The sequence below is a fragment of the Amblyomma mixtum genome, chromosome 5 (genome assembly GCF_055824585.1).
Source record: "Amblyomma mixtum isolate Tamu chromosome 5, ASM5582458v1, whole genome shotgun sequence".
NCBI classification, from domain to species: domain Eukaryota; kingdom Metazoa; phylum Arthropoda; class Arachnida; order Ixodida; family Ixodidae; genus Amblyomma; species Amblyomma mixtum.
In genome coordinates, this window is record NC_143016.1 from 118,355,517 (window position 1) to 118,383,391 (window position 27,875).

Sequence of the window (27,875 nt, forward strand, 5' to 3'; positions counted from 1 at the left end):
TTAAAGCGCATCACACAAAAGTTGGTGTAGGGATCGTTCTGGTCTAAATTAGAACGAAAACGCAGGAAGAATTTTTCTTTCACTACGAAGTTTCTGAGAAAGCTGTATAGCTTTCCTTTGTTGCCTTATGGCTCCGCTCGGGTGGATGTAAATGAGCAATAACTCCCATATTATAGCTCACATTACTCGTTTTCTTATAATATAAGTATCTACTAGAGCGAAAAAACGAGCAAAAATGAAGAAACACATAGGACACTAAATATCGTATATGTTTCTTCATTTTCGTCCTGTCTTTTTTTTCGCGCAAGTGCATACCTGTACGAGAGATGAACCAACTCGCCAATGAAAGAGATTTGATTGTTTTGTTCATCGATATTTCAAGAAGAAAGGACAAATGCACGAACAAATCCTCTGCAGACGTAAGAAGTATCGCTCTTATTCATTAATGTGTGAAAGCGAAAACAATGACGCCACGCAGACAGAAAGACGCAGACAAGCGCTTTGGTCCCGCTCGTCTACAATGGCAAGACTACCCATGATGAACAACGCGTGGAACTCATTTCGAGGCTGCAGGCAGAGGCAGGCCATCGAGGTGGCCCGCTGATGCTGCGGCTCATATCCTTTCGGAAATTCGGCCTGTAGCGATAAGTTTTGCACCTTGAGCTTTGCCCATTTCATGTCACGAATGATTTAAGGCTCACGAACTTGCGTCCAGCAAGACTTTTGACGCCATTCAAAACTTGTTGCTCTTTCAAAGCAAAATCGGCGTCACGGCCCTCAAGAAAGGAGAAACTGAGAAGCAGCCTTGAGTGGCTTTTTTTTTTAAATATTTCTCTGGACCCACACGCACTCAGATGCATGTCAACAGAGATAGCATATACAAGACGAAAATGACTGAAAACGGAGGTATTCAACTCCATACTTATGGGCCGCCGAATTTGGTCACAAAGATGTGGCCCTTGAACTCTTCCCTCAAAAGATTTTACAGCAGGTCTCGCGAGACGAGGTTTCATTCGCTTCTTTGGCTATGTCTACACCCTACTTATATTTTATGGGCTCACTGTGTGCGTGCGGGGGGAGGGGCGACTTTCTCTTAATCCTATTCCATGACTGGGATTCGCAGTTATCACATAAGAGTGCTAATCCACAATCCCATCAGCTTCAGCATGCCAGTCGTTTGTAAGTGTACATGGTCTACCTGTAGGTCTGTACCCTCTGCGGCTTATGACACGTATATCTGGAAGCACATTACGTTCAGATGCCTACATGATCGACGCCCCTGCGTAAGGTCATTATAAAGGTACTATTGCAGACGTCATACGGAATGTAAGTAGAGGGGAATTTATGCAAGTGGTGAAACGTGTCGGCAGGAACCCAACACAACTCGTTTCTGTTTCCAGTTTTTTCGCCGAACGGGAGCCGTAATTAACAGCTACCGTTTGCACAGCAAGTGCGCCGAGTTACAACAGTGAACTTTGACTTTGACTCGCTGGCATCTGGATTGCTCCCCTACGATACGCCTCGTGATTTGATAAGCACGTCAGAAACAAGAGGCTCAAGAAGCGCTCCTGGCCGTCTCTTATCAGCGCGAGAAAGAACAGGCAACACTTACGGAAGCGTCTTTTTGAAAAGATCCTAACAATGCTATCTCTTCTGCTGCACTATGGAGTGTTTTGCTTAGCGTCTCGGGGCACTGTTCTCATAAGCATTATAACGAGAAAATGTTAGGCTCTGCTAATTGTTATCAAGTCACGTGACGCTCGTGACGCTCTCTGTACAGGCAAACATATGTGCTTTTGAACCTTTTTGCTTATATTCAATCTTACGCCGTAGATAACTCTCGAGGGAGAAATAAAAGTATAATGCTTTTAGGTCCATGCACCTGAAGGGGGTATTATTTGATAAAAATCGATTTCAATATCTTCGCTTTGGTGTGTCCCGAGACCTCAGCTGAGATATGCTGAGCAAATGTTGAGGTATCATTACTCGTGTCATCCATTCGCCAGCTCTTGGTAATAATTTTTGTTTCGGAAATGCAAGCTGCTTCCGAAATGTATTATAACAAGGCGGAAATTGGGTCAATATCCAAGTCAAAAAGAAATAGAAATGGCATTTCGGGTCCCATACGGAACCTCTGTTCGCAAAATGACGGATGGGATGCGCAACCTCATTTTCGTATGTGTTTCTCTTGTCAGTAGCCTATTCTTCGTCTTGTTATAATGCTTCATCATGATCAGACGGCGTTTAGTCGACCGTTAGACTGCAAAAGGTGCACCACCCAGTTTTCAACCGGGTACCCTTAAATTTGAGGTGCTGTCTAGCGGGAGACAAATTTTAAGAACGCTTCTGTGTGTGGTAGGTAACCCCGCTCGTCATCACCTGACCGTAAGCTCTTGCTTAGAACATATGTGCGGAAGCTAATGTAAGACACAGCGCACAACCAACGAGAAAATAGAAAACAAGATATGCCGCCGCGGTGGCTCAGCGGTTACGGTGCTCGGCTGCTGACCCAAAAGACGCGGGTTCGATCCCGTCCGCAGCGGCTAGAATTTCTTTGGAGGAGAAATTCTAGAGGCCCGTGCACTGTGCGATGTCAGTGCACGTTAAAGAACCCCAGGTGGTCGAAATTTCCGGAGCCCTCCACTACGGCGTCTCTAATAGCCTTAGTCGCTTTGGGACGTTAAACCCCATAAACCAAACCAAACCAGAAAACAAGATATCAGTTTGTTATTTTGCTCTACGTCTTTTGTCGTCTCGTCTGCGCTAATGCTTCTTGCCGAAGAACACGGTGAACGGTCTTGTTTACTTGTTCATAGCTGCTATCTTTCACTGTTTTATTCTGTACGTCTGTTTTATTCTGAGCGTTTGCAGCCGGTATGTAGCAATTTTGTACCGCCGCTCTTTATTGCATGAAGCTACCTGTCTCAGGGATGCAAAATGCAGTTCTCAGAGAAGGACTATCCTGCCAAAGTTGCCTCTCAACGTGCACTTTCTTCCTGGTTAGACTTACTATGCACCACTTTTTGGAACGTAGCCAGCCAGAGGGTGTACGGCAATTGGGGTGCTTAGTAGCAGAAACACTGACAGAAACAGGTTTACCAATGGATACCTATTTCACGTGAAACTGAAAAGAAGACGGGGGTGGTCTGTGGTCTATTAGAGTATTATATGGAAAACTTTTTTCCTTCAGGTTGGCATACTATAGCCCTTGCTTACGTAAAGCTGTCCCAAAATACCACACCGATCAGGGATTGAAATTAATGAGTGGTTGTTCTCCTCAGACTGGTAATGACACATTGCGATGTGACGATTTGCGAAGTATAAAAGTTTATGATGTTGAAAATTTTTAAAAAGAAATAAAGATGTTCAACTCTGAAAGAAGCAAGCTTCGTTTGAAAACAATGAAATTATTTTCGTGGAACTAGTGTAACTAAGTGAGCGAAAACGGCTTCGACTTTATAAATTGAAAGTTTGCAAAATGAATGACTCGGGAACATGTTGTGTGAAGGAGATAGAAATGGAGGAAGGCATTAACAGCGTATCAACCTGGAATCTAAAAGAATTCTGTTTTGGATCAGACGTCGCTCTAAATGCCCCGTGCTTTGATTGAACCAACCACAACGGACAAACGAAGGGCGGGTCGTTGTTGAGCGAACGTCCTCGACTGCGTGCTCTCAGCGATAACCACAAGAACAGATACACAAGTATATTCTTCGCGAAGCTGTCATTTCTTTAGATGCTGCTGCCTCTTCTCACCTTTACAAAAAGAAGTCTTGAGTTTTGGTTTATATTCTGTTCAGGTTTCGTTTACACAACGGTTTTCGGTGCTATTTTAGCAGTCATTGAATTTATTCAACAAAACCTCAATGAGCTTTTTGTTGCGTACTGCACAGCGAGGTATTTCTCGAGCATATGTTCTTGAGGTTCAGTTTTGAGGCTGGTGATGTATTTAAGCCTATGTTAAGGAAAGCAGGCCTAATCTATAGATGCTCCTGGTGTACCTCACTCTTGCCTTGTGCTTTATGCTCAGTGAGAAGGCAGCACTTGTAAAGACTCTTGTAAGCCGCTCTATCCCTTTTACAAGAACGAAAATTGATGCTACAATTCTTCCATATGCCTACGTATTGTGGAAGTTCGTATGTGCGGCCATGCAAAAGCGGCTCTTACCATTGTGTTTATTTTTGGTGTTCCTAAAGCAATCAAGGTATTCAATGAACAGAATATTGCATGTGAACGTGATGAATTGTATGGCACGCAGAATCAGCAAATAGCCACAAGAATTATTTAGATAACTTTGATTCGCAGTTCATCATCTGTATAGATCAAGACACCATTGTAGAGGAATATACCTATAAGGATGAAGCTAAGGTAAACAGCATGAGCGGATTTTCAGTCGTAGCGTATTTTACAGTCCCCTGTACAAAATGTTTCATGCTGTGTAATGTGTGGGCACGCGTGAACACGAACTGGAAGTATTAAAGTGGGGGCGCTGCTGCCTGCATTTCTTGAAGATGAAGGAGGTGTACCCCGCGAATTGCATCCTTCCGGCGTAATAGGAACGCATGCATATGAATTTTTTTTTATTTGCAGTGGCAGTTTTTAAAACCCCCAACAAACTAGCAATAACAAAGCTACAAGATTTCAGCATAACTGTGCCCAATAAAACGTCAACGGTATTTTTTTAATTTTTAAGCAGTCTTAATTAGCCTCAACGTTTTACTGACAGAAAAACGACGTTATTTGAACGCAATTTTTGAATAATGACCAATTCGTTTCGATTATTTTTGAACAAAAAATTTTGTAATGGGTAAGTCCATCCTGTGCAGGACGTTCAACTTGCCCTCCGCACGCACATGCCTCACCTTCGGTTTCATTTCACAACAGGCATAGTTTTTCCCCTTGAATCTCGGTTCAAACCCTAATTTATGTTTACGACCATAAAACATCCCCGGAATGCTAAAGGTGCACTAAATAGGAAACTGAACTCGTCTTTTTACCCCGGGAACTCGATCTACATGTTCCGAGCATTCTTAGCAACTTCAAATCATTGTCCTGTGCGGCCGTTTTCCGTAATTTAAATCGGATTAAACGTCTCGGCTCCCTCATGTTTTTGAACTCGTAGCTGACGGTAGGAGGATTCAACCAACCTTTCAGCCAGTCCCGTGGCAGCTTGCCGCTCTGCCATCGAAGGAGTGATACGTAGCGATCGGTGAAAGCAAAGAGTGCACGCGTATATTTATTTCCGTGGGCCTAATATGCGGCTATCTAGCCGATGACTACATCTATTTTTACACGGAAACCTAAAAATAAAATAAAAGCGAAAGCGAAGTAGCCGCTCGACTGCCTGAAAGGCACTCCACGCGTTAGTTGACTACTACTACTGCCTGCGGCGAGTTCAAAAAAACGTGGGAGCTGGGACGTTAAATTCTACTCAAATTAAAAAAATCTACCACAGACGACAATAATTCGAAGTTTCTAAGAATGCTCGGAACGTGTAGATCGCGTTCCCACGGTAAAAAGACGAGTTGAGATTCCTCTTTAGTGCACCTATAACAGAAAAGAAGAAAAAATGCAGGAAAATCGATGAGAATAAGGTACCGATGTGTAAATGTTAATTTTCGAAGTTGGTTCACTCTTTTTACAGGCACACCCATGGTTTTACAAAAATGTTCTGCTTTATTTCGTGGATGTGAGACAAATTTATTGATATTAAATACCGACTGCTTCAAAAGCCACCTGATTGGAACAGGGTTTATTTTTATTTCCTTGTGAAGCTATTGAAGCCTATTAAGGACTAGTGTAACTAAGAGAGAGAAAGAGATTTTTTTAAAGTGGAAACGGAAGAGAGGTTTGCCAGACTCGCGGTTTTTTTTTTAATAATTACATCGCCAGGAGCAAAATTCTGCCTAATAGAGTGTAACTTTTTGCACGAATAGTTTTTCTGCTGGAGAATTAAAAAATTTTATAATGCCCACGAATAAATAGCAAGCAGTAAAAGGCTGAAGCGAAGAAAATTGTTGCACAATGCTATTTTTATTGTGGTTGTTTTGGCGGCTCCGGTCATTCCACCGTCTTTCTTCTCTTGTTCTGTTTAGTGGCAGCCCACGTAGACGTCCTAATTTAGCGTCCGTTGTTATTCGCGGCGGGCTGTAAAGGAAGCTTGGCTCGTGTTTTTGCTGAGAGTCCCTGACCCACGTGTCGTGTGGGTCACGTGTTGTGCGCGCCACACCCAGGGTTTCTTCCGCTCAGGACTTCGCCCGTTGAGGCACGGCGTTCGTTCCATTAGAGGTCATCCCCGAGGATATCTCCTCAATCATTTGGTGTACTCATCAACAGTACCTTATTAAAAATTTAGAGACACTGCAAAACATGGCCAGTCGATTCATCGTGCGTCAGTACTCGCGTTTCTTAAGCGTCACCGTAGTAAAAGAGAACCTTAATCTACCTACGCTGGAAAGCAGACGTAAGGTATCACGCCTTGCCTTGTTTTATAAATTATATTTTGACCCCGCACCCTACTCCGCACCTCTAATTAGGCCTTCCATGCGCACATTTCATCAACTTGGCCACAATAAAAAAATTGAACCTCCATTTGCGCGAATAGACGCAGCCAGATTTCCGTTTCTACACTTCGCGATAAGAGAATGGAATGCCCTCCCCCATTTTGTAGTTAACACTATTAATCTTGACCAATTTCATTCAGCTCTAAAAGATAGTGGAACAAAGGTGTGTAAGATTTATCTTTTGAGCGGTTTGGTTTGCATTCTTGATGCTTTTATGTTTTCCCTCTTTCCTCAAAAGTCATTGAGTAATTTGTACTCCATGCTGGCATGTTGTAATTCAGGCATATTGTATTTATTATTGTTGACTGCTTAAAGGTTTGTTATGCTGTGTTCGTGCATGGTCTTTATGTCTTGTTATATTACTATTGTATTTTGTTCTTTGCATTTCTTGCGCAACTTCCCCCCCCCCCCTCATATAATGCCCCCATGAGACCTTAGGGTAAATGAATGAAAACAATGGGCACATTTCTGCACTGTAACTGTCCCACCAACCACTGTGACTAAGCAGACATGCATGCAAGATATTCTGGAATCTGATCTCGTAAGAAGGCATGCTCGCCGCCCAACCTGCTCGGATAACTCAACTGCTTCCATCTAGTATCTCTTGCTACGAATGCACGCTGACAAGAATCATCGCGGAACGACCATTGGATCAGCAGTCTTGCAGTGTGTATCGTGCATATCTTAAGCTTATCACAGCTGTAATGTTCCTCAATTCTTTGCCCTCTACAAATGTCCGTATGCATACATGTTAGCTCTTGCTACAAATGCAAGCTGACAAGAATCATTGCGGAACGACCATTGCATCAGCAGTCTTGTAGTGTGTATCTTGCATATCTTACTGTAATGTTGCACAATTATTTGCCCTCTACAAATGTCCGTATGCATACATGTTAGCTCTTGCTACAAATGCAAGCTGACAAGAATCATCGCGGAAAGACCATTGCATCAGCACTCTTGCAGTGTGTCTCGTGCATATCTTAAGCTTATCACAGCTGTAATGTTGCCCAATTCTTTGCCCTCTACGAATGTCCGTATGCATACATGTTAGCTCTTTCAACGAATGCAAGCTGACAAGAATCATCACGGAACGACCATTGCATCAGCAGTCTTGTAGTGTGTATCTTGCATATCTTACTGTAATGTTGCACAATTATTTGCCCTCTACAAATGTCCGTATGCATACATGTTAGCTCTTGCTACAAATGCAAGCTGACAAGAATCATCGCGGAAAGACCATTGCATCAGCACTCTTGCAGTGTGTCTCGTGCATATCTTAAGCTTATCACAGCTGTAATGTTGCCCAATTCTTTGCCCTCTACGAATGTCCGTATGCATACATGTTAGCTCTTTCAACGAATGCAAGCTGACAAGAATCATCACGGAACGACCATTGCATCAGCAGTCTTGCAGTGTGTATCGTGCATATTTTATGCTTATCACAGCTGTAATGTTGCACAATTCTTTGTCCTCTATGAATGTCTGTATGCATACATGTTAGTTGAGGGATCTGAAGAAACCTCTAATGTATAAACTGAGACCATGCATGCGTACAAATACATTTGGAAACTGTAAGAAGGCCTACACAGAGAGAGAGAAACGGTTTTTCTATTTCCCTTTTCTGTGTTTCCCGTCGTAGTAGGATGTCGTTGCCTGTCGTTGGGTGCGTTGGCATGGGAACCGTGCGGGTGGCTACCGTGCGAAGAAGAAGGCGTCAGGTGAGCGGAAAAGCGTGTAACCAGTGGGTGGTCACCAGGAAAGGAGGATGGTATCAGGAAAGCGGAGAAATCTACAACCGCAGGATGGTTACCCTGGAAGGGGGGTATGGCGAGAACGTAATAATGGGCAACATGTCGGCAGTTGCCACGGAAGCCGCTCGTAGGATGATTACCCTTCAAAAATGCGAGGAGGGTCGCCATTGAAGAAGGCATCATGGCGAGAGGGTGAAAAAGCGTAACTAGACAATGGTTACAGCAGTAGCCGTCCTGAAGTTGGTTACCATGGAAAGAAAAGGGCCTCGCCGCGGTGGCTCAGTGGTTACGGCACTCGGCTGTTGGCCCGAAAGGCGCGGGTTCGATCCCAGCCGCGGCGGCCGAATTACGATGGAGGCAAAATTCTAGAGGCCCGTGTGCTGTGCGATGTCACTGCACGCTAAAGAACCCCAGGTGGTCGAAATTTCCGGAGCCCTTCACTACGGCGTCTCTCATAGCCTGGGTGGCTTTGCGACGTTAAACCCCAATATACCAAACCAAGCGAAGAAAAAGGTGTGAGGAGAGCGGAGAAACCTCCACCGGAGGATCATTACTATGGAAGAATGAGGGTATGAGGAGAGTGTGAGAAGGTGCAACTCGTATGTGGTTGCGATGGGAACCACCTGGAGGGTAGCTACCCTAGAATGAGATGGAAGGTTGCCGTTTAGGTGGGGTACAAAGAGAAGAGGAGGTTATGGCGAAATTGTAGCAAGACGTACCATGGTACGCATCCGGAACGTGGTTAGCATAGAAGGACGAGGAAGGGTATAACGAGATCTGAGGAATGTAGCACGCTCCATCTGCGACAGCTGCTGTCAAACGTGCCTCCCGAGGAAAGGATCATTGGTGACGCTTCTAGAGTGGCGCACCGGAGATCAGACCTAGACGAAAAAAGACTATGCGTGAAAAACTAAAAAGAGCGCCCTACAACTACACAGATGTCAGGTCGTTCTCATATTCTCAGCCACGGCATATCGTTAAGTGCATATACCTTAAAAGCTGTCGCTGAATCTAGCGTTAACCCGTGATAACAGTCCTATCAATTTTTTGTGATGTTTTTATCAAGCAGTTAGAGTTACTCCCAGCCCGACTATCATCATCATCATCATCAGCCTGACTACAACCACTGCAGGGCAAAGGCCTCTTCAACGTTCCTCCAATCAACCCTGTCTTTTGTCATCTGCGGCCACCGTATTCCCGCAAACTTGTTGATCTCATCCGCCCACCTAACTTTCTGCCGCCCCCCGTTACGCTTACTTTCTCTTGGAATCCACTCTGTGAGCCCTAAGGACCAGCGGTTATCTTGCCTTCGCATTACATGCCCCGCCCAAGCCTATTTCTCCGTCTTGATTTGAGACCAGGATGTCATCAATCCGCGTTTGTTCCCTCACCCACTCTGCCTTCTTCCGGGCTCCTAAAGTTGCACCTATCATTTTTGTTTCCATAGCTCGCTGCGTTGTTCTATAGCTAGACTATGGTAGCAGAGAAAATTACATGTTTAAAGTTCCAGCTATAAGCAAACAGACCACCAATGTGAAGCAGAAAAGTATTTAAACACATGCAATCAACGCCCTGTAGAGTACTCACAAAACCGGTCTCCGGGGTTTAACGTTCGAAAGCGACTCAGGCAATGAGGGACGCAGTATTGAGGGGCTCCGGAAATTCTACCACTTGGGTTTCATTAACGTGCGCTGACATCACACGGGCTACTTGAATTGCGCCTCCATCGAAATTCGACCGCCGCGGTAGGGATCGAAACCGCGTCTTTCGGGTCAGCAGCCATATGCCATAACCACTGAGCCACCGTGGCGGCTGTCTTGACAAAAACCACTCCCTCTATAACTGGGTCAGCTTGATAGAAGGGGCACTAACCCCACCTCCAACCAAATATTCATTCAACTAAGATGTTGAGTAATATTCCATTGGAGATTCATTTCATCAAACATTGTGCTCATGATAACTTTTATTGTAATAACAGCAGGTTTGCGTCTAATCATATTTATGATTACCAATAACGTGCAAGCTGCACTGCTTTATAATGTGAAATGACATAAAAACACACAAATACTTCACCACATTTTAGACATCTTTATTTGAAAGAGATGTTTGACATAGTGTTGATTCCTTTGTTATAACGGATTGGAATATAATGGTTCACCCCTCTTTGTTGATTTTCTTTCTTCCTAAGCAGATAAATTATTTTCACGAGGAATATTTATTGCAGTAACTCTAAAAACACTTTCAGCCTTGTTTAGTTTAAATAGAGGTCATCATATAGCCTTGTGCTGTACGACCTCTTCCTACGCCTCCAACATTATCCATCCAGTCATGCAAAAAAAAATCAGATAACAGGTTTCTTGATTACCTGACTGATAATTGGTTAAAATCCGCCGGCTGATTAAGTGGCTTGACAGAGTTCGTCGCTCATGCAACCTATCCTTGTTGTGGAATATACACGAGGTCCTTTATTTGCTCTAATTACCGAAAGCGACCGGCAAATCTACTACTCAGAAAGTATTAAGGTTGCTGATAACCACTGACATGAGCGCGCTTACCTTGGAAAAAGGTGAAAAAATATAGAGTACTCGAAACTGCAAAGCGGAGTCTCTCAGCTTTCAGTTTTTGTAGTCTTCCAATTCAACTTATCCAGAAATTACCGCACTACGACAAAAATACGAAAAGCCGACTAGCCCTACTTAAAGCATGACTAATAGTGTTTATCAATACATGCGATTGTAGATCCTTACATTACTTCTGCAGTGTTATTTCCTAATTTCTTCCCTAGGCATAAAGAGGACGTTTTTCGGGCAAAGCTTTGGCTCACAACTCTTTCTGAATTCACACGGATACGTTCACATTAGTAATTTTACACGTACGGCTTTACAGACGATGACAGCAAGTTTGCATATTGAAAAGAAATACGAATGAAACGGCCTTAAGAAGCAAAATGGCCCACAATAACTTTTGTATCTGTTTTCCGCTCCGGTTGGAGTATAGAATTTTCAATTAGCTTTTTACATCGCGGTCCTTTGCTAGATAGAACCTGTAAACAGTAGAAATACCAGCTCTGCCACTGATAATGAGAGAAGCGTCCTTTTCGGTATCGATATTGCACTACCTGCTGCGGTGGCTCAGTGCCTTCGGCGTTCGGGGTACTGATCTCACGCTAGCGGATTCGATCCCTGCCTCTGCATCGTTATTTCAATGGAGGAGAAATACATAAACTACTGTGTGCTCTGCGATGCCGGACCAGGCTAAAGAACTCTAGATCGTCTAAATTAATCCGGAGCCTTCCACTGTGGCATTCCTCATAGCCTTCAGCATGTTACACCCAACAATTCAGAATTTATTACTCTTCTCCTTAAGCAGAACCGCCTATTGAACCAAAGTTCCATGCCGTTAATACTGTACTAAAGAAAACACTAAAATGTAACTCAAGCTGCGCGTATTACGGTCAATGTTCATGGTGTAGTATGCATTCAAACCGGAGGAGGAAAAAAACGAACCGGGAAAACCAAGCGCTAGAATTAGCTTACTCTTTTAAATAACTGTTTCTGCTGCTGAAAGGAATTTGTTTACCCGCAGTTTCTTTTTCCAATGCACACAACACGCACGCTTGGCGGTTTCTACGCTGGAGTTTATCATATCTCGAAAACGCTCTACACGTGTGCCAGTAAACAAGGGTCAAGCTCTATATACGACATATGTCATTTTGTTTCTTTCTCTGTGCGGCGTCAAAGTCACTCATATTCACTTTTTAGACCCTATATCACAAGCGCAAGCCAGGAGTTAATAAGAAACCATACGCTATCTGAACTGTTCTTTAGTGCCCGTGCCTATACTTAGTCTACGAAGAGAGCACGGGGGCAAAGCTCTGGCCGCGAAAGGAACAAAAAGTAACACCGCACAATCGTAAACGAGACAAGGCCAACGCTTCGAAAACTGAAGTGCGGTCGCGCCGAGGAGGGCTGAATTGCAGCAATTTGATAGCGTGCTCCCGGCCAACAGCGAGCTATCTCGGTCGACAGTTTCCGTACAAGTGACTGGCCTGACAGCAGCAAGGCTGCCTTTGTTCACGCACCATCAGTTTTCCGAGTACTACTGTAAATAAGGTACGTTCTTCAGGAGTGCGTCTTCTCGTACGAATATGAGCGCGCTTCTAATTTCGTAGCCCGAACAAAAGCTGCAGTGTATCGTTAGCCGTGTTAAGCGAAATCCCGAGTGTTTCTACATTTTGTCTTTTTGGTATGCATTCAATAATTCGATCGGGATAAGGAGGGGGGGGGGGGGGGGGGGCATGAGATAATTTCTTCGGCTACAGCAAAAAGTTGAGGGCCAAAAAATTCAGCTAAATTTTTACCTTTCTACGGGTCGATACCATGATTATAGAGAGATGCTAAGTACCGGATACGTATTAGCGTAGACGTATGCAGGAATACCAGACGCCGGCTGCGCACAGGCAGTGGCCCTGCATGACCGCACCGATGCTAGTGCGCTGCGCAGTCGGCGTCCGGTAATCCTGCGTACGTCTGCGCTAATGCGTCGCCGATATGCTAAATCTTTCTAATGGTAGCTTTCCCACCCCCCTTTCCTTGGAATTTCAGGGCGCGTAATCAGCCCACAGAATATGACGCAAGAGACAGGCGACGATGCAGCCCTTACGAGCATACTTTCCTCAAAATATCGTTTCAGGAATACACTCCGGCTGAGAGAGGAAGCGAACGTGTCATTGAATAAAAAAAAAATCTGTATTCTGTTTCTCACGATGTCCTTTCAAGCGACGTCACCTTGATAGTATCTAAGCTGTTTGTGCGGGTGTAATGCCGCGAAAATTTTGCGTTCGAAAGTGGCTTTAATTAAAACACCTTGTGTTCTCGTCGTGGACTTCTGTGGCTGTGCATTAGAGAAGACTGCCGCTAGGCTGTAGTCGCTGCATTCGGCCGGACATTAAAATGTGCTTGCTTCGCTCAAGACGCGACGGCCCATGAACTGACAACTTGGTGGAAGATTCGGGGGACACTTAAGTGCGGCATAAAGGATATGACGCGACTGCTTTAATGGCTCCTTTCAGCGGCCTGGGTTCCTCTTTGGATATGCTCTAGGCGCTCTTAGCATTACGGATACTGCTCTTTCTCTCGCCATCGCATAACGTTTTACCTAACCTTAAGATTGCAGTGCCGTTGCATCATAGATTCCTCCCGCGCAAGTACTCCTTCTGTTTCACCTAAGATCTGCCTACATGCCCGTATACACGGAATTGGTCATTCTCTACTTTCTTGGACAGATGTTTTGAATATTAGGAAGCTGTAATTTACTGGTATCGATATATTGGGGGTAATGGTCCATTCTTCGATATGTAATAAAATCTTTATTTTATAGTGTTTTTATCGCTCGCATAGCGCAGTTAAGACTTCTTTAAAAAAAATTGCCGACGAATACATCACTTCGCAATGCGAAATTTGAGCGCAGCTCATCAGCTGTTTCAGCTTTTCGATAGACTGAGGCAAAGAATTCGAGCAATACATTGTATAATTATAGACAACTTGTTATTTTTCACACATATCCCTTCTTCAAGAAACACTCCATTGACAGTCCTTAATTGTCATGAAGGAAGCTTTCTGAACGGAGAAATAGATTGATATATGCTCGACCTGCTGCACCAATGCCTGGTTCTCAAAGACGAGGCCTGCGCAAGTATTTCGCGAGGTTGTCACAGCTGTGGGAGCAGTTACAAGAGAGAGCAACGAGATGTTCTCCCGCATAAATCGCGGGAAGTCCTCAAGCCACTCCTGGAGCAGTGGTGGAGCGGTTAAGCAATGCTCTACGGACACGGTAAATGGCTGTTTCAAAGACAGCCACCGGTGGGGCTTGTGGGACATAGGCTGCTCTTCCCGAGAAACTTTTCGCGACCAGTTATTCACCTGCCACAGTGGGAAGTTTGCTCACAACCCAGTGAGCAGGTAGTTGCTGCCTCCCAAGGCGGGCAGGTTGTGATGACTTTACGACATAAAGATACTCAGGTGGCAGGCGTGCCACGTGTTTTTTCGCTCACGACGCCGCTAATGGCACCGGAACGCTCTCACGTTAGTAAGCGGACGAAGATGCCAGGCAGCGAGTATTATGCCGCTGTGAACATGATCAGCAGTTCTTTCGCATTATTTAAGGTATGCTGTTTAATGGATTATGAAACAAGTGTATGAACTCGGCCAATATTTATGGTGAGGAATGAGGCCTTTCATATCGCAAATTCAGAAGGAATTCGCACTGACGCAAGCTGCGTCTGCATGCTTAGAAAGGTAAACCAACATTTCTTTACTCCGTGCTTCCCTTAGCCTTCGTGTCCCGACCAGACTCAGTTATTCACCGAAACAGTCTGCCACTGAGCACACGCTATTAACACATATTGAGAAAAGAATGCAGGTGCTTTCTATTAGCGCTAATATGTATTTACTTTTATGTAGTTTTAAGGTTATTATTGGTTTCATGATCAAAACTTGTTTTCTGATCCTCGATTGCACGCAGTACGAAAAAAATTGGAGGCGGCTTAGTTCGGCTATGCCAGAATATAAGTAGCGAAAGCTCGCGGCGATATATTCTGTCAACGCAGGAAGCGGACCTCCACTTTGCCTGCTGGCCTTCTGCAGATTATCGACGTACCTCTGGAACCCTTCCATCGTGTAAGACTAGACCTCCTCGGACCTTTTCCTACGTCCAGTTCCGGCAACCGTTGGATCGCTGTCGCGACTGACTACGCCACTCGGTACGCTATCACGCGTGCATTACCAACCAGTTGCGCTACCGATGTCGCCGATTGCCTATTGCAAAATATCATCCTTCATCACGATGCCCCACGCCAATTGCTGACGGATCGCGGCCGCTACTTTTTGCCCCGGGTAGTTGACGACATACTGCGGTCCTGTTCACCGCCGCATAAACTCACTACAGCGTACTATCCTCAAACGGACGGGTTTACCGAGAGCCTGAATAGGACCCTCACTGACATCCTATCTATGTACGTCGCACCCGACCATCGTGATTGGGACCTTGCCTTGCCCTATGTAACATTTGCTTACAATTTATCGCGCCATGAAAACACAGGCTATTCGCCTTTCTATCTTCTGTACGGCCGGCATCCTGCGTTGCCCTTGGATACACTCCTGCCGCCTTCTTCGGCCTCGATCACGGAGTACGCACGTGACGCCATCGCCCAAGCAACTATGGCCCGCGAACTCGCCCCCGACCGTCTCACCGCCTCCCAGGCCTACCAGAAGTCTGTCTACGACCGCCGACATCGCCCAGTACACTACGCGCCAGGATCACTCGTCCTTGTTTGGTCTCCATCTCGCCGTGTCGGTCTTTTCGAGAAACTACTTCGTTAGTACAACGGCCCTTACCGCGTGCTCCGTCAGGTGACCGACGTGGCTTATGAGGTTGCCCCCCTCGATCCTCCGTCGTCATCCACCTCCCTTGCCACCTCCCCTGACGTTGTTCACGTAATTCGCCCAAGCCGTACCTTGCACCTGCTGCGTCTTCCACTTAGCATCGGGATGATGCTTTCACCGCCGGGAGTTCTGTCAATGAACAACAACGAAGACAGTGCTGGGCTCGTGCACAAAGCGCGAAGAAGACGAAGTGTGTTGTGTGCGCCGTTGGCCTGCAGTGGTTCGACTGAGCTGCTGTCAGCTATCTGTGAATACGCCTACTCCTTGTGTGCGTACATTTACGCTACAATATTCACGGCGTTTAGCCAGTCGTCGTTCGGCGCGCTGTTCCTCTGTTTCCTGGGCTATTTGTTTCCTCTTCATGTCGTTCCGATGTCGATTCCAGGCCTCCTCCTGCTTAGCATACTTGTCGCCGTCCCTACTGCCGCCTCAACTGTGGTTGCGGCGCACGCCAGCTCTCCTTTTCAATCCTGTGACATGTTATCAGGCATGCGACACAGCTGGCGAAGCGAGCGGAGGCGAGCGCAACGACAAGGCAAGCGGTGTGACGTCATACCAAGCGGCGGCTCCGCGGCGAGGCGCGCGGTGTGATGTCATGCCAGATGGCGCGGCGAGCGCGCGGCGTCCGCCAGCTACGGCGGTTTATAGGCAACGGCTCATGGTCGCTCTCTGTACCTCCTCGGAGCACCGCCACAGCAAAATCGAAGTTCGTGGCCAATATAACTTTCGCTACAAAAGAATTCGCTGAAAAAAAAAAATACAGCCAACGAGCCACGCCACACCAAAATTTTTTGAAAGCAACAAACACACGCACTCAGAATTTTTTTCACCACAGATATATTTATATAACGATTCAGCAAGTCATTTAGCAAACCTCACCTTAAAGGTGCAGATGACTTACAGTTCTCTGAAGCACGGCTAATGCAGCGACAGGGAGGTTGAACCACTCAGCTTCTCAAAGGCTGTTACTGCCGCTTGAATTCTGCACCTATGCAGTTAGGAGACTCCTCTAGAGTAGCTTCAAGCACCCGAACAATTGATTTGTGTTTTCCAGATTTTAAGTACGGTCTAGCTTACTTTCTTTTTATGTCAGTGATGATGTTTTGTGGTTTTTTCTTTTTCATTCTTTTAAAGCACTGCAGATTATTGAAATTCTGCGCTCGTGGTGTTTCATGCTGTGCTCGCCTATGTCCTCGTCCTTTTGCGCAATTTTAGCCTTTCTGATATTCACAATATGCTGAACATTCCTGAAATATATCTGCACGCAGGCGACACTGATGTGTCCTTCAGTAAGGAACATACGAAACTATAGTCAACAAATGCTATCAGTGGTTGTGGTAGGACGAGCTATATGTTTGGTTCACCATCAAGAAATTGCACTTGCATGTGAATAAAACAAGGCATAGAGCGTTTAAACTTCTCAAGTAAGTTTCAGATGTAAAATGAATCATTTTTTTTTAGAACAGATCATCTATCATGTTGAGTAGATACGTTTTCACGGAAACATGCTTAACCGAACGTTGTTGGGGAATGACCGCGCTAACGTTGTGTGTATTAAGTCGCACGCTCCATTGGTATCAATAACAAATTTAGGTCTACTCTGCCACTTTGTTTAAAAAGTAACTTTGTTTGTCTGGCTCTTGAGTAATCTTCTGGCACTTATTAAAATATTGCTGGCAACTTGGTGACAGCAATTCGACACAAATTTGAAAGCACTATTCCCATTACAATGAGCGCGATTCGAGTTACTTCATTTCTTTTATTGTGGCCTTAAGGTCCCGAAGGCACTACACAAGGAGAGGGACGTATTAGTTTCCACACGGCGAAAGCGTGCATAACAAAAAAGGTCAGAGTAACTGAAAAAGGACTGAAAGAAAACTGAGGAACTGAAAAAGAACTACAAAAACAGGCATGATAAAGCAAGGTATATCAGTGTGCCACATAGGATGCATATTCTTCGTTACAAAAAGCGAGAAAGCAAAACATGGTAACAGGTACGGACGAAACCGTTGAACGCTATAAAAGATGAGTTCTTATTTTCTCCCGGAATGCTTTATGATGTGTGCATGAAGCGATGTCTTTAGTTAACGAATTCGTAGTGCAATTGCACTGTGAGTTGTTGTAAGCAGACATGAAGAAGCTGATGTGGGCTATCGGGTTATTGTGGTACAGGTGAGAGGACCAACTTAGTGGGGCAGTTAGCAGGGAGTATCGTGATTTTTCATTGTGTCGTAATGTATTAAGTAGGCACAGGCGTGAAATGACGCGGCGTGATTCAAGATTTGAGAGAAAGAGGGGCTGCCTTGAGCGGTGACCCAGTTGTATCTTGAGAAACAAGAAATGAGAAACCCAACAGCACGATTATGGATTGATCCCAATTCGATCGATAAGTATTGCTGTGGGTGCCATATGGAATATGTGTTCTTTTATTCTATATTTCGAGACCACAGTGTCATGTGCGCGTAGCTAAGAGATACTAAATATTTATAAACTAATAAACTGCGGTTTGCCGCTAATGCTCGCCACATATATTTTACAGTGAGACAAACGCTTTCATACATCATGCACACTGGAAACAAATATACAATCTACGAAACTCATCTACCAGTGCTTGAATAATAAGAATAAATTATATTCCTCAAATTATACTGCACAAGATAGTTGTGCTGCTAAACTCAAGCTAGGAAATAAGTGAACACAAGACTACCAAGATTAATCTTCACCCAAACACTATAGGGACTGTGGAGTTGATAAGCGCCTGCCCCTTACTCGGACCCCTTACTTACTTCGTTACCTAATAACTCTCTTACTTACTCACTTAATTAATCAATACGGTGTGACAAAAGGATATTTTAGTTGGGAAAACCACTGTACTTGTAATGACAAACTCGTTCTGCGCACTCTAAATCTCAGTTAAAATTCTCCCTCCGCTAGAACCTGGTAGTCCTGACATCCATAGAAAATTATTCGTGCGCGAGGTCATATTTCGATGGAGGCGAAATGCTAGAGTACTGTGTGCTATGTGATTTCCATACCAGGAATCCGGGAAAAGCGCTTTCGATTTTCACGGGGCCTACCACGTGGGGCATAACTTCGAACATTCGTAAACAGCGTTCTTATATCATCCGTACCATAAGCCAGAAAAAGAATGACCGAATGACCGCTGAACAGAGCGTGAACTAGGTGTGCGCTGTCTCAAATTCCTGGTCATGAGTGCATGTACGTTAAATAATCCCAGGTTCTCGAAATTACCCGGGCCCTATACTACGGCGTCTCATAGCTTAAGACGCTTTGCATGTGCACCCAATCAAACATTTCAAATCCCTGCGGTAATGTTTGAAATCTACTGCCATGCGGACGCTGTAGCAGCTGCGGAAAAAACGGTTTATCAAGATTTTTTCTGCTTGCCTTTAGTGCAGTTTATTTCGCGGCGCAGATGGACGCCCAGGAAGTCGTGGATAAAGCAGTGGCGAGCAGCGCGGAAGCAGTGCATGCCGTCGGCCGGTTCTTGTGGGAGAATCCCGAGACTTGCTTCGAGGAGCACAAGGCGCATGATGCCATTTGCGCTTTCCTCGAAGCCGAACAGTTCCAAGTGAAGCGGCACTATGGCCTGGAGACGGCCTTCCGAGCTGAATACGGAGGTAATAAAGAGCACCCTCACATGACCACATGTATTATTTGCAGGTTTTTAAAACATACATTGTTCACAAGCGGTGCATGAAATTTCTGCTCCTTCGACTCGAAGCGCGATGATGAGCTGAAATGCGGCTGGTTGAGCGCCCAAGCATTTTTTTTTTCTTTTTTATGTGGCAGGCAAATTTTGTAACATCTTCGTCCAGTGAAAGAAACGTTATTGCCGATCGTTCTGGAAGAGACGCTTGGGTAGCTGAAGTTTTGTGTCAAGCATGTTTCACATACAACCGAAAACGCCAGCCCATCCTGCCGCCGCGAGAAAAAGCCTGTTTTAGAAGTTTTCGCTGTGATCCGCCGCTCAATCTTTCAGTCGCTTGCATGCGAACCAGCATTCAAGGTGTTCGACATGGAATCCTAAGAGTGCAGGGTGTACACGCACAGTCGTGCGCAAAAGTGGAGAGACCACGGGAATTGCAATGATTGCGATTTTTCTGTGTTTAAAGCTTGTATGTCAGGATTGGTTGGACAGACAGGCTAACGTATTTGGTCAAGCACCCATGCATATCTTGAAAGCAGGCGCTGCACAGTGAGAAAGCGCTGGCACGCGCTACTGTTGGTTCGTGTGGTCTCTCCTCTTTTGCGCAGGGTTTTACTTTTGTAAAGTTGCTTCAGGGCATCTTAAATTTGCCGCTTTCCCAATACTACATACAATGATTGCGCTCGGTACATTAATAGTACGTAATGACGAGCGACTACATAAGGTTTTGCCTTGAGCCATCCATTTTTATGAGAGAATCCTGAGTGTGCCTCTACTCACAAACAAATTACAGTGGGCCCTTCCCCCGTCGTGGCACTCCTGTGCGAGTACGACGCCCTACCAGGCCTGGGCCATGCCTGCGGGCACAATCTGATTGCCGAGAGCGCGCTCGCCGCAGCTGTCGCAGCTCGCGAACTCATGCAGGCTCACAGCCAGTCATGCGGCACACCGCTGCAAGGCAAAGTGAGTTGACGACCATCGTCTAGTATAGGCATGTTACAGCAGCGTTCAGCATTTGGGCACCTTTTTGATAACCATTGTGCGCACGTTTCAGCCACCGATAAAAAGTGAAAGCTGTAATTGCCTTTACATAAATGGTTTCCGTATAACAACACGTTACGTTTAAAATGTGTAACATAAACTCAAGGGCACTCATACCATTCGTTAAATATATGACAGCGTTATCTGCGGAGTGCTCGCGAAACATTGTTAGTCCCTTAAATGTGGCTTTAATTAAACTAACAGCAGACAAACCTTTAGCTACTTCAAAATACAGCATCCGAACTCTGTACTTCGCTTGAGCTGTTATTCACTGAATGCAAGGAAAGGTACCGCATACATGTTTCTCGATTAACACGCAACAAGATTTCCGTTGTCTTTTCTTTTTCGTCCTTTTTTTAAGAACGCTCTCAATACGAAATCTCAAAATTTACTTTGATTGTTTGCTGAGTTTAGAGTAGTCGAAATAGTGTTAATAAGCCAAACCAAGAACTCATTTCGACTTGCGACGCATCCAGCTCGTTGTGCTGGGCACGCCCGCCGAGGAAGGCGGCATGGGAAAGGAACTCCTCCTGCGAGCCGGTGTCCTGGACGATGTGGACGCCGCTCTGATGGCGCATCCCGAGAGGAGAAACGTCCTCCGCATCGTAATGTCCGCAAGATCCGGAGTGAGTTCTGCATGTGCACGCTGCCCAGTCAGCCAAGGCGCGACAGTTTTCCACGAAATCTAAGTGAAATCAGTTTGTGCTTGCAATACTGCGCTCTCATTTGATAGCGGGGTGTGTTTTCACCGCAACACCCACTGCATGGTTATGTCAGTCAAGTACTCAACATCAGTGCAAGGAGTGAAGTTTGTTATTATACTTCAATCAAACATCAGTCAAACGCAGCGATGCCATAGTGTGAAACCTGCAAAGAGTGCGCAAAACCTGAATGTTCATGTAAAAAGCTGTGTTCGTTTACTAAGTGCCCGTTCTTTTCTTTTGTTGTTGTTTTTTTGAAGATCAGCGCGGTCTTCGAGAGCGCCGACCTCCAAGATCATGGAGAGCAATCGAGTGCGCTGGATGCCGCTGTGCTCGCCTACTGTAACATCTCTTTATTGAGGGCGCGTCTGAACAAAGAGTGCAAGATGCACGGTAAGAGTGGATGGTCATCATTCTGTCCCAACATCATACGAATAAAACTGCTTTCAAGAATTGCCTACGCTTAACATCAACTGTCTCACGCATGCATTTTGATCTATTATACCGCAGGCTTTGAGTATGTGAATATACAATACTCTTGAGGTGGTTCGCCACAGATGTGCCGAATCGTTTTTCGAAGGACTCAAAAGCTCAGCAGTGGTTGATGTTGGAATATATTTTAGGAAGTTTTTCACGCCACACCGCCTAGCAGTCTCCGGCACTATAGGTCACTGATCTCCTTTCAACTGATCAAAAAAAAGGTCATCGAATGGTACTTCAATAGACCCCTGGACAATAGCTCGATGGAAATGAGAGGGCTAATGCTGAAGCAAAGAGCGCTTTCAGCAATGGCCTCCGTACATTTGTGCCTTTCTCAAGACCGGACGGCACTTGTCATCTTTCGGATATTATGAAGAGTGCAATGGCTAGATACTAGGCCCACTTAGACGCTCGGCCCATCCGTCTTGAAGGACTAAATCTGGCAATAAAATTTTGGTTCCGCATGTAATTCCGCGGCATGCTCATGCATGCTTGATGCATAGGCTCCGTTTAGACATCGCTTTCACATAAAAGTACTTACATCTTGTTGGACTAGCTGATATCCCGAATTATTCCAGTACATGCGCGCGCGAGACTAACGTTGGCCGCTTTCCTGAAGCGCATAGATAGCATACTACTCTCGGAGGACTTACTGCTAGGTGCTTGGCAGCGGAGTTAGAAATCAGTCCAGGCAATGAAGGAATTTTCACGTCTTTTTTGCGACTCGGATCTCGACTCTCGGTTGTCATGTCATCAAATGTGCGTGCACCTACTCGAATTTCTTCCCATGATGATGATGATGATGTCCTCAGGCTGAATGGCACATACCCACGGCGGGGGATTGGCCAGGGTGCATAGCTAATACAAACGCACTCATGTACAGGGAATGGAGTATATTTCAAATTTTGGGACGCAGAGCTAGAATTTGTACAAAGCAAAAAATACGGAGAAGGAAAAGTTGTGAATTCACATTCTAGCAGAGGAATCTACCAGACGAAATTATATAATCGTGATTAGAATCGCACACTGGTTTCAGGGCATATCCCTTGGCGCTTGCCCCGAAGGATAAGAGAATCGGAAAAGATAGAGGAAGCCCAAGCCGAGCGAGGGGGATCTCCAAGTAAATTCTACAGAGAGCAGCGAGCCACCGGCAGGAGAGGAAAAACTGTTCTATAGACTCAATTACGCCACAAGACTCACAAAGATTGGATATCGAAAGCCCCGATCGGCATAAATAAAGATTTAGCCGCGGTATCCTGCAGTGCAACAGGGTCATGGACACCTCACATTGCCTCGAACCCATCACGACCTTCTTTCTTCTCTTCTTCCCCATCCTCCGTGCAGATTAGCAGGCCAGATATCTCGATCCCTTTCCTGCAGACCTCTTTGCCCTTCTTATCATCACTTATCTCTCTCTCCGGACATTGATACCATGGCTGCCTAGAGATTATTTTAAGGCTTTGCTCATTACGTAGCACTATGCAAGAGTAATGTGCATGATACACTGAACGGTATGATACCTGATAAACAGAACTGTACTTTTGTAGTCATTATGCTTTGTCCAGATTCAGCACGCATCTTGCGGGACAGTACCATCACATGTCCAGTCCATAATCAAATCGCAATTTCAAAAAATTCGAGTGCCCTTTAACATACCGTAGTGGTACGGTGCCCAATATCGCTCTAATCTCGCAGAGTAATCAAAGGAATTATACACACGGCAGTTGAAGCTCCATGTTGCTTAAATTTTCTTGTTGAGAATACTGCTCAGAAATACCAAAGAGAGGAAATTCGAGGCAATAGCTTGCTCCAAGCTCGGAATACAGCCCGGTACCGCGGGGAAATGCATAAAACTTACTATTTACGTTTATTAGGTGGCTTTTAACATCAAAGGAAGCCCGCACCTTCAAATATCCCATGTTCTACTGCTGCACTAGCTATGGTTATAATGGGCACTTTACAAAACGCGAATATTTTGCTTTTTCTCAGGCATTCTACTGCGCTCCGAAGAAGCGCCAAACACCAAAGTTTGTCGAAGCCATCTTCACTTTTGCGTGCGATCGCCCACCAGTCAACTGCTACAAAAGGTTCAGCGTGACGTGGAGGCGTGCATGGAAGCAGCTGCCAAGGCCACGGGCTGCGCGGTCAGGATCACAGAGAAAGGGATTTTCTGCAAGCACATGCACCTGAACGAGCCTCTGCTAAAGGCGTTTCAACGCCGCGCCGAGGAACAAGGTAGGCTTAATTCGTGCGTAATAGAGTCATTGAAGACGTGGGGAAGGGATAACGTATTTGCGGCACATTCATCGCTTCTTCTCCACGTGTCAACCTGCAAAATAACGTACACATAGCAAAGATAAGAAGCCCATAGCACGGTCTCAGTGTTACGCGTTACCGATTTCTCAGGTTTAAGGAATTTTGTCTGAAACCTGGTGTCATTTTTATGAACCCGCTGAAGTTCCACGTTGCATCGAAAACTTTATAGCACCCTTAACCACCCTCTGACTCCCCTTCTAATTGTGCGGCCCTTGCCACGCGCACTAAGATTACTAATCTATCTAGCAGAATCGAGAGAGTAGGTTGACAATTCGTTACACTTAAACGGGTTGCCTTAAGTACTCTACTTCTCATCCATCTATAAATGTAAATTTTTCCGCTTCGCATTTATGTGCTCTGACTCACAATGAAACTTCATTTTACAGCAACGTGCCTACTTCCTTTTGACTGAGAGCAAGGAGCATGCGCTTGACGCGGAACCGCTAATGAAGAGCACAAAAGTGGCTGAGTTAACTTACTAGATCTAGGAGGAGGAGGTAGAAGAGGAAAGGCAGGGAGGTTAACCGGAAACAACCAGATCTGACGTCTCGCTGAACACAACGCAGCAAATACAGAAAGTCAAAGCGTTTTCCTTCTCTTGGTTGAGCTTTCGTCCTGTGCTACATAATACTGACTCAGCAGAACGACGAGATGATTTTTCTCTGTCACCTGTGTTTTTTTTTCTGTTCAGCGAGGTTTTAATAAAAATGTTAAATTTTAGCCACTGTTTTCTTTCTAATTTGTCGCATCATGTGCACTGTTTCCTGTGAACAATACTACTCCATCTAGCCCAAATCAGTAGGCTTGTGCAGGCTTACCATGAGATGTTTTAAGCATGAAATGCTTTTAGCTCCCGCTGTCGGCAGTGTGGTGACGTCACGCCGAGACCGAGAGCCAACATCCGGGCACTGAATTCCACTCATCCGGGCACTGAAACGAGAACATACGGGCACCGTACGAGATTTAACGAGAAAAGACGATAGCAAGAGGGGAGCTCCAGGACGAGAAGGGCTTTTGGCTTAAAAACTACTTCCGCGCCATCCCCAAGGATGGCACTGCGGTCCCACACTCACGCATGTAAAAGACCGGCCGCTTGGCCTTCAGACCGTATCAGATGCGCTGCATATACATTCTTGTCAGGCCTGCGTCTCATCGTGTCCGCGCACGCTTCTGCATCGTCCTGCATTCCAATACCACCACAGTCACAGCTGCTTGCTTAAGCCGAGCAATGTAGCCTGATGAAAGGAGAAGTAGGAAACGTCTTGCGTGAAAAGCGATCGCTTTGCGAGTGATACGCCACAGCAGAAGACTGCTCGCCCCTGCCGACAACGCCATTATTATGCGGCCGCTCCTGAAAGCGGCAAGGCCGCCACGGTTCGCGGCTGCCTACCTAAGCCCGTTCTATTGCAGGCGATTGCTTCGACGCCACAAGAACAGTGTGGTGTGGTGTGGTGTGGTGTGGTGTGGTGTGGTGTGGTGTGGTGTGGTGTGGTGTGGTGTGGTGTGGTGTGGTGTGGTGTGGTGTGGTGTGGTGTGGTGTGGTGTGGTGTGGTGTGGTGTGGTGTGGTGTGGTGTGGTGTGGTGTGGTGTGGTGTGGTGTGGTGTGGTGTGGTTTGGTGTGGTGTTTCTTTCGCGGTGCGATGTTTCTTTCGCACCGCGGTGCGAAAGAAACATCTGGGTGTGGGAAGAAGCACTCAAAGCTTACACACCTTACGTAAGGTGTGCCACGGGAGTGGTCTACGAGATCCCCCTTACATGTGGCAAGGTGTACGTCGGCCAGACTGGACGCTGCGTCAACGAGCGTGCCGGGGAACATAGAAGGTCGTTAGGGAACGCATCAGATTCGTTCGAAAACCTACCCGCCCATTGCCGCTCTTGCATTGATGAAAATAAAAAAGAACTGTGTATCACGACTTGAAGAGATTAAAATTCTAACCGGAAGTAAAGATAGATTAGCGCGCCAACTGGCAGAAGCCTTTTTTATCAAAGAGAGAGGTGGCAGGTGCGTCAGCACCACTTCTATCTCCCTACGAGGAAGTGAGCACAGACTGATAAAAAATACGCGATTATGAGAAGTTATCGTCCATGTGTGTGTGTGTGTTTTTTTTGCCATGTAAAGAATGCGCATGTGTTCATCTTCTTCGGGCTATATATATGCTACATGTCGCTTTCAATAAACTTAGTTGGAGTCAGCGCCCATCCTGTCCGTCTTTCTGTGTGTTTTGTGTAGAGTTTAGCGCTGTTTTTACTTTCCTGAACACAACACTCGACCCATTTCAAGATTTTGACTAGTACTATCTACAACCAATGTGTTAGGCCCGTAAACATTTCATGCTTACTCTACTCTCGGTTATGGGAGAGGCAGAGATTTTTTCCTGGGTTCCAGTGCCAAACTGGAAAATTCAGTGGCGTGCCCATTCGGCTGCAGTAATGTGAACCAATTGGTTTACTTTGATAGCTTATTAAAAGTCATCTATGAGCTAGCTGTTACCGCCATCGTTGTCCCAATACATCAGTTCATAGACAGGAACAACTGGAGCACTCTGCCTTCACATATCGCAGCCACCACTGATCCTGATAAATATTTTAAACATATCTTCAATAACTACTGCTTAACTCTTCGCATACATTGTTATTTTATTTGCTCATGGCTTCCTTTTTTGCATCGTTTGTTACTAAAATGATTCATTGCATTAGTGTTCTGTTTGTATAATTTTAATACTGCAGTAATCTTCGTTCTTTGCCGCGCTGCCATTCTTTTGATTCTTTTGCTTACTTATGTCATGCAAAGTGTCTTATTTGTGCTTTTGTTTTGATTCTTTTGCTCACTTATGTCATGCAAAGTGTCTTATTTGTGCTTTTGTTGTTTGTTTTATATTTGTGGTTTTGTTTTATTCTGTTCAATTGCCTGTGCTCCCCCCCCCCTATGTAATACCCTCTCGAGGGCCTTTAGGGGTATTCTGTATAAATAAATAAATAAATAAACAATGAGACCTTTACCTTAAACTACTAAAGGTCACTATAAAAGTATTGCTCCTACATCGTACTAATGGCAGTGCTACAAATGCAGTTCACTGAGCAGCACTGATCTTTGGCAGTTTAAATACAACAGAAACCGCTTTTCCATGATATCAAGTAGGTGAAATAAATTTCGAGGAGTTAAAGCAGCAGTTGTGGAATTATGCCCCGATGGAGGTATACGATTACCATTGAAGTGCCAACGAGTCCCTAATCACTTGGGGTGATATCAATATGTGTCATATAACTTAGGTAATACCAAATATTAGATAAAACGAAAAACACTCGAGCAGCTGCGAACTCCTGATAGGCTAAATCTCCGTCATACTCTGCTTTAAAATAGACAAGCTAGCATAATCCTTGCGAGTGAGTGCCATCTGTTGGTGACTTTGTGTCGACTCTTAAATTATCGATAAGCTGCCTTTCCTAAGCAAAAGTTAAGCGACATAATCGTTGTGCATTGGCTGCGCAGGAATTTCGTTCGTTGACGCCATGGACAGCCGCCCTATGATCACGGGCGCCACATCGGACGTTGGCAACGTGTCGCACCGTCTTCCAACCATCCATCCCATGTTCCGCATCGAGTCGGCCGCCATGAACCACACAGCCGAGTACAGCCGCGTCGCCGGCACGAGGCAGTCCCAGGAGAGGGCTCTGGTCGTGGGGAAGGCACTAGCACTGACAGCCTTTGACTTGCTCCGCGACCATAGCCTCCTCGATACCGCCTGGGAGCACTTCGAGCGCACCCGCAAAGAGTTTCAGGACTGACGAACAACGTGAATACACCAGAGTGAACATGTATGAAGCGGCCATCGAGAATTTCTGAACGGCGTTTATTAAAAATGAGGAAGAATTTCTTCGTTGCTTAGTCTTCCTCGTACCCTCATAAAAGT

General features: G+C 45.4%; 1 protein-coding gene across 1 annotated transcript; it reads left to right on the top strand.

The window, feature by feature from the left end:
- The first annotated feature begins 12,357 nt into the window (after positions 1-12,357).
- Positions 12,358-27,767, top strand: LOC149343462 (xaa-Arg dipeptidase-like). The gene is made up of 7 exons (XM_089542400.1): positions 12,358-12,426; positions 19,193-19,397; positions 20,220-20,389; positions 20,944-21,093; positions 21,429-21,561; positions 23,638-23,883; positions 27,455-27,767. The coding sequence occupies exons 2-7, from the start codon at positions 19,193-19,195 to the stop codon at positions 27,748-27,750; spliced, it is 1,200 nt and encodes a 399-aa protein (XP_089398526.1). The 5' UTR covers positions 12,358-12,426; the 3' UTR covers positions 27,751-27,767.
- The last annotated feature ends 108 nt before the right edge of the window (positions 27,768-27,875 follow it).

Coding starts and splice junctions, on each gene's coding strand:
- LOC149343462 (XM_089542400.1), top strand. CDS start 19,193: ATGGACGCCCAGGAAGTCGTGGATAAAGCAGTGGCGAGCAGCGCGGAA. Junction 20,390..20,943: donor GCACACCGCTGCAAGGCAAA/GTGAGTTGACGA, acceptor CGACGCATCCAG/CTCGTTGTGCTGGGCACGCC. Junction 21,094..21,428: donor TAATGTCCGCAAGATCCGGA/GTGAGTTCTGCA, acceptor GTTTTTTTGAAG/ATCAGCGCGGTCTTCGAGAG.